Below are 10,445 nucleotides of genomic sequence, written 5' to 3'. Positions count from 1 at the left end.
AATCCCATCATGAGGGCCCCACCCTCATGAACTCATCTAAACCTAATCACCTGTCCAAGGCCCTATCTCCTAATACCATCACATTGCAAGTTAGGGCTCAATATATGAGTTGGGAGGTGGGTATATAAACATTCAGTCCATAATAGTTTGCTTCCTCCAGAGAGAATGTACATGTGCTAGGCACCTGGGGACACTAGTCACCTAGTTTCACCTGGACCCACATTCAGGGCTGGCTCACAGAATCCATGAAGGATAGTCTACTGATAGTCATGGAGGACTAAAAATCCAACCAACCCTCCAGCTAAGGACACCTTGGGAATCTGGCCAAAATATTTAAATCTTTGTTTGCAGTGATCCCGAAGCCAACAGGCTGGTGAAGTGCCACCTGGTCAGTCGCATGGGCTGCTTTTCCTCTGGGGGCCTTTTCAACCCCAGAGGCAGAGTAGCTGGGACTTGGACAGCCCTGGGGAGTCAGGGAGCAGTGGTTGCCATGTACGCCCTCATCAAGGGGGAGGAGGTTCCCAATGAATCTCCCTTGTTTCAGATGGGAGATCCTAAGTGGATATGCCCTAAGGAGAATACATTTTATGCTCTGAGTTCTTAAAAAACAAAATTAACTTATTTGCTGTGAACTGTGCTATAATCCATTCCTCAGCTTTTCAAATTCAGAGGAAGCCTGGCTCTTCAACAGAGAATGGAAACCCTGACCTAGACTCCGGGAGGTGATGTGGGACACTGGATTAACCCTCATTTGGCATCAGAAAGCTCAAGGACCAAGTCCCTGTTATCCAAATGGCAGCTACTGAACTGCAGGCGTAGTACCTGGAGGAAATTAAGACCCAAAGGATTGACCTTGCAAACCCAAGTCTCTATCAACTCAATTACGCCGGGAGCTTTAATCCCAAAGGCAAGACCCTGGCTCCCCAGAACCTAAAGGACACTGTTGCCAAAGAGTAAGAAATTCAGGCCCCAAAGCACCCCCTCCCCAGCGTCTCTAATGGGCGGACCCTAACACGCTCACGGAACTGGCTGGATGTTGATTGATGCTGGTCCCATGCTCTGCCCTCTCCGTCTTGCGCTTTGCCAGCTCCTGTGATTTCCTTCCAAAGGAGAGGACGGTGTGCGGTGCACTTTCTATGCTTCACCTTTATGGACCTTCTTTTCCTTCCTTCCTCTGTCTTTGCCCTTGAGCGGCTCCGTGCCCTGCTCTGCTGCACCGCTGAACGTGGCTGCCCTGGGATGCCCACCTGACAAGGCTGCTGTCCACAGACCCCAGCACCGGCCTCAGTGGGCGGCAGTGGGAACCAGTCCTGCTTCTGAAGCTTTTTTGTACAGTCCTTGAGCTCTTGGAAGATAAGGTGCTAGCGAAAGGGGCACGTTCTTTTAAAGATAAATATTGTGGCAGAACCCTTTGTTGGTAAGCTGACACACTGCAATAACAGCTTCGTATCTTGGATGAAATCAGATGTTAATTTCCCTCCTAACACATGACGATCCTGTATGGCCTCATTCTACCCATTTTTACTTTGTGGAAAACAAAAAAATTTCCAAACAAATTAATGCAAGCATAATTCAATGATGCCATTTAAATTTATTGTCATGTAATGCATCTTTCACAAAAGCAAGCAGCTCCTGGCGGGTGGGACGGGCACTCACACGCTGCCTCTGCGGCCGCAGCCCCGCTGGGCTTTCAGGCCAGTGGGCACTTCCACTGTGCGGTGATGAGAGGGGCGGGGGGGGGGGGGGGGAGGAGGGGAGACGGGGCTCTGGGGGCGCCTCGGTGAGCCAGGCGGCCGGGGGAGACGGGGGCTCCTCTGGTCACAAGAGCTGACGGCCCTGCAGCCCACAGGCTGTCCCGCGACACTGCCCAGCCCTCAGCCCTGAGGACACTTCTCAGGTCCCACCAGAGACTCAGCGACCCCACGTGACCCTCTGAAGATTTTGTGTTTTGGTTGCATGGAAGCAAATCAAATGCTTCAGAAACGAATTAAAGCTATCCGTCCTTCCCCCACGTGGGAGCTTTGGTTTCAGCGCTGCTCCAGGCGAGGATAAAACCGCCCAGCCGACCCCAAAGGCCTGGAAGATGGAGCCGCCCAGGCCTTTCCCGGGGGACACACCGACGTGCATGACGTGTCCTTTTCCGAGACTGTGATGGGCTAGGCACCCGCCGGGGACATGGGGACAGAAGCTGGTTCCTGAGAGGGCCGGAGGCAGGCTGCAGCGGATGCTCAGGCTCCCGTGGAATGATGTGCTTTTGTCTTCGTGCATGAAACTGCTTCTCATCTAGACTGTGCAGGGGCGACGGGGCGTGGGCCGGGCTCGCCGGGGCGCCCACGCCTCCAGTGCCTGCTGGGCTGAGGGCCGCTGCCCGCTCCCTCGGAGAAGCGCCTTCCTCCAGCTCAGGGACCCAGCGCGGTCATCTAAGCCCCAACGAGTTTAAACCATGTCAGAAATGAAGAGAAAAACGTGTTTTTCATCTCCTGTGGGTACTGTATTAATCAAATTGGTCTCCTTTTTCTCCCATGAGTCTGGCTGAAGAAAAAAGATTGCTTTTGAAACGAAGCTTTCCTTTCCTAATGATTAATACAGAGTGGATTAACTTAATTTGTACTAGACTCCAATTTAATTCAGCCACAGCAGAGAGGCCAAATCCACAGAAAAGCCGAGCTGGGCTTCAGGAGGCGGAGCCATTTCCTTTTTTGAGGGAAAGATGCAGGGGATCTAAAGGCTTAGCCAACTGCCCGGGCACCGTGTTTATTAAATCACCACGCAGACGACTTCATTTCCTCATTAATTCCTGTCTCGTCATCTTTTCAGATTGGTATTTCTCAGCGTTGAAAGAAACACACATATACATACACACGCGACTAAAACAAAAACCTTGAACATGCAAAAAATAGAATGTCCTGGGGAAGTATCATGTGCCTAAGGCGGCGGCTCCTGGGAAAGCTCTTGGTTCTGGTTTAGAAATAAATAAAATTGCATGTGGGACAGCAGGTTGGATATTTATTATTGTTGTGCCACCCCCCCCTTTTGTACTAGAATTGAAGCCGAGTGATCTACTGCCAACTGGCACCGCTGCTCCACATCCGAGTGTGCAAGGGAAACACGCCTGTTTCCTGATCCTCACAGGAGACACACCAGGCCATCTCCCGGTCTGTTCGCCAGAAAAACACAGGAGAAGGTGCTCGGTGGCGGGCGGGCGGGCTGCCCTCAGTCGGAGTCCATCGTGAACAGCTGGATGTCCTGCGGGCTCCAGTACAGGCCGGCGGCCGAGCTGTACACCAGGGACCAGACGTAGGGGATGAAGAACTCCTCGGGCTGCTCCTCTTCCACATACTTGAATTTCAATTCCGGAAACTTCTGCAAGGAAACAAGACGAGTTTACAATCGCGCCGTTCCATGCTGTGTGCGGGAGCCCTCCCCGAGGCGGCTTTCCCAGCTCCGCTCCCGCAGGACTCCTGAGAGCTCGGCGGCCCCTGCGGAAGGGCACGCGCCCCCCTCGGCACCCCGAGAGGAGCAGGGGCCCGAGAGGGTGGGCCCCTCAGACTGCACGGGCTTGGTTCCAGGGCCGTCACCCTGGAGAGGAGCACCTTCCCGCACAACCCCTCAGCCTGGGCGGCGGACAGGCACCCACTGGGTGGAGCGCTGGCATCCGGGTGGCAGCTGCTCTGCACAGCGCAGCTCGCCACCTCCTGCGATGGGCCAGTGGGTCAGCGGAGGGAAGCACTAGCTCCAGCACTTCTGACCGGCGGGGCCTCCATTAGGCCGCCCAGGTACCCATTTCCTCGCCAGCCTCTCAGGGGGTCCCGGGCATCCCCTACCCCGGCCAGCACCGTAACTGCCGAGCAGCTGGGTGGTTTCTCGGAGGCCCAGGCCCTTGGCCTCTTGAACGAGCCTCCTCACACTCTGTGCTGCTTCTGGCCTGGCAGGGGTGCCAGGTGTGAGGGGACAAGGCTCTTGGAGGTGGCAGTCAGTCTTTGTCACGAAATCAGGTGTCTTACAGGTAGCAACACAGTGATACTCTTTTCTGTGAAAAACTCGCATTTGCAGCAACGGTGCAGCCAGCAGCTGCCACCAGCCGCGCTCTGCACCACGGCCGTCTGCAATGTTCCATGCGGCCACCCCACTAATGGGAGGGGCAGCGGGGGCTGCTCTGGGCACCTGGCCTGGGCTGTCGTCGGGAGCAAAGCCGAGGTCTAAGCAGGAAAGTCAGTCTGAAAGTGTCACCACAGCCACCCTAGCACTTGGTCCTTGAACTCCATTCTGCCAGCCCCCCGGGGCCCTGGGGGCTAGTTCTGCGCCCTGTCACTGCAAGACAGAACCCGCCACACTGGTCCTTAAATAATGACCAAACGCAGAATGAGGTCAGTTATCAACGGATGGGGCTGTGTTTGAAGAAGAAATGTATCCCCTAATAACAAGGAAGTCCTACTTCTTAGAATGGCCTCAAACTTTAGAAAACCCCTCCCAGAGACGTGGAGAGAAGGGGTGGGGGGAAGGGCAGGGCTGGTGGTTGGGGGGGACAGCCCCCACACTGCCTACAGCGGGAGTCTAACGCCTGCTTCCATGTGGTCAGTAGCCAGGAAATGCACTCCCGTTAGAAATCAGAATGACTGACAGATGCGCAGCCCTGTGGCACCGTTGCGGTTCCCCTGTGGAGGCCTTCGGGCAGGATGCAAGGTCACTTACACTCTGCATCTCCACGGAGGTGGGTGGGAAAGAGAACGAGCCAGCAAACTGCTTTAGTGACAATTCCTTCTCACTGAATTAAAGAGTTAGGCAAGAGCCCCTACTGGGGTGGGGCTTTGGGGAAATTCTGGTGACTGCTCAGTTAGAGAGGCACGAGTCCCAGAGCTGTACTCCTGAAACCTGTATGGTTCTGCGATCCAATGTCACCCCAATTGCTTAAAACCAAGACACATGGGAGGTGCAGAGCTGCTGTGGCCTGAGAGCTAGTGCAGGCCCGCCCCGCTCAGGCTGGGCGCCTGGGACTGCCTCCTAAGGATGCACCACTGAACACAGGGACCAAGGGCAAGGCCAGGAGGGCTCCATTACTCGCAAAACCTGCACGCTGCAGGTGGCCACGCATCCCCACGCTCCTCTCTCCACAAGGGAGCAGTGAGCGGCAAAGCATTATTTCTTGTAACTTTTCATCAGCACTTACAAGATCCAGAAAGGGGGATAAAGCATAAAGAGCAAGAAAAACAGAAGCATGTCCCTAGGACAGTGGTCGGCAAACTCATTAGTCAACAGAGCCAAATATCAACAGCACAACGACTGAAATTTCTTTTGAGAGCCAAATTTTTTAAACTTAAACTATATCGGTAGGTACATTGTTATTAACTTAATTAGGGTACTCCTAAGCTGGCCTTTGCTAGAAACGTCCTCAATCTGATTGAGGTACGTTCGCTGAGGTCGACCCCTTCCAACTCTCCCATCCACACTCGTCTGGTATACTTGTTTTGTCTATCTCCTTTGCTTCATCCTCTCTATATGTCCAAACCATCTCAACATACCTAAAAATGTTTCATTTTATAATAATAAAGTCACCATCACAAAATAATGACAATTCTTAAATTGATGACAAAAATACCTGTAGGATTTGCAGCTGGTTGGAAAAATACAGGTAACTTTATGCTTCAAGTAGGTACTTTTGTCACCCGCGCGTGCGATTTGCAGACACGACTAGCACTAACCACTGCACATGAGGCTGCTGACTGACTGGCTCACTCAACTCGTGCATGAATCGCACGCGCCTCCCGCACTGCGTATCCCGTCGCCCGACCGACCGACACTCCCCACTTCTTCTACCGCCACTTCTTCAAAATAGACTCGCCCAGGCCGAAAACCGACTTCTGCGCATGGGCCACGAAGTTTCAATCGCACTGTACCTGGGCGCCCGCACGTGGCATTTTGTGGAAGAGCCACACTCAAGGGGCCAAAGAGCCGCATGTGGCTCATGAGCTGCGGTTTGCCGACCACTGCCCTAGGACTCACTACACTAAGCTAACACTGGAAAGCGCAAAGTAAGAGCTTCCATTTCCTGCAGCGAGCCGTTTTTAAGAGCGCACTGGGAACATTATAAAAGGAAGAATAAGAGGCGTAAGTCATACAAGAGCTTTGAAAACACCATCTGGTCAACCCGAGTGTGAACGCAGCCTCCGAGGGCGCGCTGTGCCCGAGCTGCATGCAGCCCGCCCCTCCCCCACGCCTACCACAGCTAGAGAGAGGACAGCACGGTTCGAGATTTAAACAGACCTCTAAACAAACAGTGCTCCTCTGATCTGTCGCAGAAGCCTGGGAGCTAAGGAAAAGGAAGACAAAAGGTTTTATTTAGCACTGATGACACTGGGGACACATTTTGTCAGGATTCAGTCCAAGAAGTGTCCTAGTCTGAATGTCAAATCAACAACCTGGGAAGAGTCACTCTTTCCTCTGCCCCTTTCCAGCCGGGGGAGAACAATGATGCTATCCTGGGATGGCCGAGGGAATCCCACTTCCTCACTCGAGGGAGCGTCTTCACTCCTGACTCCGCCAACGAAGTCCCTGCTTCCCTGGGCCCAGGCCGCGAGGCGCTCCCAGGCCTGCCCAGCGCTGACCACCCATCTTCTCTCCAATTCTCAGGCCCCTGTGGGCCCCAGGTGGTGACAACTGGGGGGCGTCCTGAGGACCACTAGGGCCTGGGAAAGCGGAGGGTGGGGCTGGGGGTGGGCTTTGTTTGGTGGTTGCGGCAAGAATTCACCTGGAGTGTGCCAGCAGCGGGCTTCAGCCCCCCTCTCCAAGACAGTTATCCTGTGACTCAGTTAAGGAGCGAAAAGCCGTCTCCCAGGCTTGGAGCTTGGTCTCAGTCCAGAGCTACTGACAACAATCCTGTTGTTTTGATATTTGGAGCCAGAGGTAATGCTAGACTCTCAAGTTTGGCCGGAATGTTTTTATCAGCTCCAGTGAATCAACCCCCCACAGGGGGACATCCGGACGCCCAGCCCAGAGACAAAGCAAAGGTCTGATTTGGTGGTTGAGACTCGGGTATAATAAGCAGACCAAACACTTTAAAGACGGTCTCTGCTGTCGGTCATGTGATCTGGTGGAGACCCACAGGATGTTCAGTGAACAGATGGAGGGCTCAACTGCAACAATTTTATTACCACAAAAAGTTCAATGGCGTTTTCCCCCTTCCACCCAAAGATTACACAGATAGCACCCGAAATTCTAGCAAGCCCCTGGCCCGGCTCCAGAAAGCTTAGTGCAATTTAAAATCAAACAGCTACATAGCACATTACAAAGAACTTTCTGGAAGACCACAATAAGCCTCTGAGTAGATGAGTGATGGGCGATGGTCCGTGCGAGCCACTCGCGACCACCGGCAGGTGTGGGGGTCAGGCTGCAGGAGGGAGTTCTCGTGAGCAGTGCACACAGGCTTGGGGTCGGAAGTGAACTGGTTTAAAGATCCCACCACGAGAAGGGAAACATTTACATACATTTTTTAAAAACCCAGGGCTGATTTGGGCATGATTATCAGCTCCACCCCATTCCTTCCCTCAAATACTCCTGCTGCGTAACACCAAGTCCTCCAGTGGCGGGTCCTGGCCTTGGTGAGCGCCAGCTACACACGAGGCTACGCTGAGCCGTGGAGGAGGAAGGGGAGGAGCCGTGCTCCTTTAGCACCTGGCGGTCAGGAGGAGGGACAGGGACAGTGGGCGCATGGCCTCTCCCACGTGGGCCTGGCTATCACTAGGGGAGGGGGGAGAGGTGACCTGGGCCTGGACAGCGAACTCCAGGAGAAATACTGAACTGACAAATCCGGAAACATCCACATACTAACTCAGCTAACTTATGGCTCAGCAAGTCTGAGCCACAGGCTCTTCTGTGTGTAAGGGAACGAGTTACAGATGTATCCATACTATTACTTAACTGACAAAAAGATACCCAACAGTATGTAACAGTAATGCTAAATGTGGCATAATTCTATACTATGTGAATTACTTTCAAAATTAATGAAAAACTAAATTCAAACTACAGACAGTTATGAAGGGCCACTTAATAAAAGTTACAGATTACGAACTCCGAAGCTAAAATGGAGAAGCCCATGATGAGGGCCGCTCAGAAGACAGTCACTGCACTGCACGTGTGAGAGCCGCACGGCCGGCCAGGCGCAGGGTCTCGGGGGGCTTGCTGGGAGTAAGTTTCCACCCAAGAAGAGAGTTACAAGGTAAGCAGACCCCTATCCTGAAAGCTCAGGCCAGGGGACCAACCACATCTCACTCATGACATTGTCTTGCCACCTCTGAGTGTCTACAAGTGACACCAGCCACTTCTGTGACTGGTGGCAGAAAGGCCTTAGAAAAACAGATGGACACAATTTAAGGCTGAACTCACATTTGGGATGAGCTCTCCACAAACTTATGGTCACATCTCAGCTGGAGTCTGAAGCCCACTAGAGTTTGAAGCCGGAGCCAAAGTCCCGGCGAGGCCCTTCTCCCCTGATCCAGGTCAGGGGGGGGTCCTGGAAAGGAGCTTGAAGTTCCCCTCTTTTCTGGGGGCTGGTGGGCTGCATGGAGGAGGAGGCAGTAAGGACAGGCTCTCCTGCTGCAGGGGAAGTTGGAGAAACACCCGACAGATGGGTTCTGACCTGCAGGAATGGGGCTGGGGGCAGGGAGAGCTGGCACTGCACGTGGAGTCTCCCGAGCAACAGTGAGTTCAAGGTACAGGTCTGGGTCTGGCAAGTCCTGTGGGGCCAGTGCACAGGCCCGGAGGCCGGCAGCAGGGGATGGGGGTGGGGGGAGGGGGGTGGGACACGGGAAGTACAGGGATGGAGACAGGCAGGTGGGCCTCGAGGGCCAGGATGACAAGTGTGCCCCTTTGGCGAGCCTAGCGCTGAGAGACTAGGCTGGGCATAGATATTAGAATTGAAAGTCATTAGTATCAAGGTGGCAGCTGAAGGTGCCAAATGTGTAAACTCCTCAAGACTGAACCGCACTATTGAGTCAAAGCATCTGTTTCAAAGACCAGTCCGCTCAGCGCAGGAGGCTGGGGGTTTGCTTCAAGGTGGAAGGTGAGGGGCGAAGCAGAGGATTCACTGGCAGAACTTGTGCTGGAAGCAGGCCCAGCAGGAGCCACAATGATGGGAACTGCTTGCTTTTCTGCATGGGGCTCATCACTCTGCACAGGACCCAGACACCCAAGAGGGCGGGATCCCAGCCCTGGCCGGTGGCACAGCTGACTGGAGCCTTGTCCCGTCTACCAAAAGCTGTGGGTTCGAGCCCTGGTTGAGGTGTGTAGAGGAGGCAACTGATTGATGTTTCTCTCTCATATCTGTTTCTCTCTCCCTCTTCCTCTCTCTCTCTCTCTCTCTCTCTCTCTCTCTCTCTCTCTCTCTCTCTCTCTCTCTTCCTTTCTCTAAGCATGTCCTGGGGCGAGGATTAAAAAAACCTGCTTCACTTTCAAAAGAAGCCCACGAAGGAAGAGGGAGTGCTGTGCTTACTGCAAGTCACTCACATTGCTGAGACATCTTCCGTGGCTTCTCCATACAAAATACCTTCTGGTGAAGAGAGATGTGTTAAAATAAAACTTCTGATTAAATCCCTCTTGCAAGGTGACCTGTTCACCCATGCATCCTTCCTTCCTTTGTATGAATATTTACATTTTAATTATAATCACTGATGCTTTAACAAATACGGTGTTTTAACACAATGGTGGTTACAAAACAATGGCCTTCTTCGCCATCTGGCTGATGGGCCCACATACATCATTTGCAGTGACTATACACCAAGGCCTCGACCTGATGGCTGAGTCGGGCTGTTTTCCTGGCTGTCCGGGGGCTCAGAGCCGGAGTAGTGCGGTGTGAGGCACGGGGGCTGCCACCCTGCCCTGCGTGTGGGGGCGACCTGCTGGAAGTCCAAGCTGACGGCTCACCCCGTAACAACAAAGGCCCAACATTACAACATCTGATTAGAGAAAAGTGCAAACATATACAAAAAACAGCCCATCAACCAGCTACAAGTCATCAGCTCTTGTCCATTCTTGTTCCATCCACTGCATACTCTCCCCTCTGAATTATCTTGGTGCCAATCTGGAATACTGTATCATTTCCATCCCTAAATACTAACCTATAATATTATCAAACAGCTAAGAGCTTTCTGCTCTACTTCTAAGGCAACCCAGCACGAGAATGAATTTCAGTTATAGGGTGACCCTTTGTATCATAAAAAATATGAAATGTGTCCTTGCCCTTTAAGCAACTTAACAATTACTTGGAGAGTTAAGATGAACGCAGACGGAGAAAGAGCCACTAAGAAGGAATTCTTCCACGTACCCTATCGTTAGCGCACTAATGCACTAATTGCGGGCTCTGTGCAGGTGGATCCTAGGATGTGCAAAACGGGTCCGTGCATCGCCTGCTTCCTCCGCTTCACACAAGCCATCGGCCCCTGCCCAGCGCACCC

The 10,445-nt window shown here is 53.0% G+C and overlaps 1 protein-coding gene across 13 annotated transcripts in view; it reads right to left on the bottom strand.

The window, feature by feature from the left end:
* Positions 1–1,747: 1,747 nt before the first annotated feature.
* Positions 1,748–10,445, bottom strand: part of DYM (dymeclin) — a 248,237-nt gene continuing 239,539 nt past the window's right edge. For 3 of the 13 annotated variants that reach the window (XM_036322095.1, XM_036322103.1, XM_036322099.1), the window contains one exon: positions 3,185–3,363. In XM_036322095.1, the coding sequence (XP_036177988.1) occupies positions 3,214–3,363 (150 nt within the window). In that variant the 3' untranslated portion in view covers positions 3,185–3,213. Of the gene's footprint in view, positions 3,364–6,261; positions 6,308–8,379; positions 8,590–9,498; positions 9,542–10,445 lie in introns of those variants that run through there. The other 10 variants (XM_036322093.1, XM_036322102.1, XM_036322098.1 and 7 more) reach the window with 7 other exon arrangements.

Source organism: Myotis myotis, unplaced genomic scaffold (genome assembly GCF_014108235.1).
Source record: "Myotis myotis isolate mMyoMyo1 unplaced genomic scaffold, mMyoMyo1.p scaffold_m19_p_9, whole genome shotgun sequence".
Lineage (NCBI taxonomy): Eukaryota > Metazoa > Chordata > Mammalia > Chiroptera > Vespertilionidae > Myotis > Myotis myotis.
The sequence above is the reverse complement of the archived record's forward strand: the minus strand, read 5'-3'. Positions and strand labels throughout refer to the sequence as shown.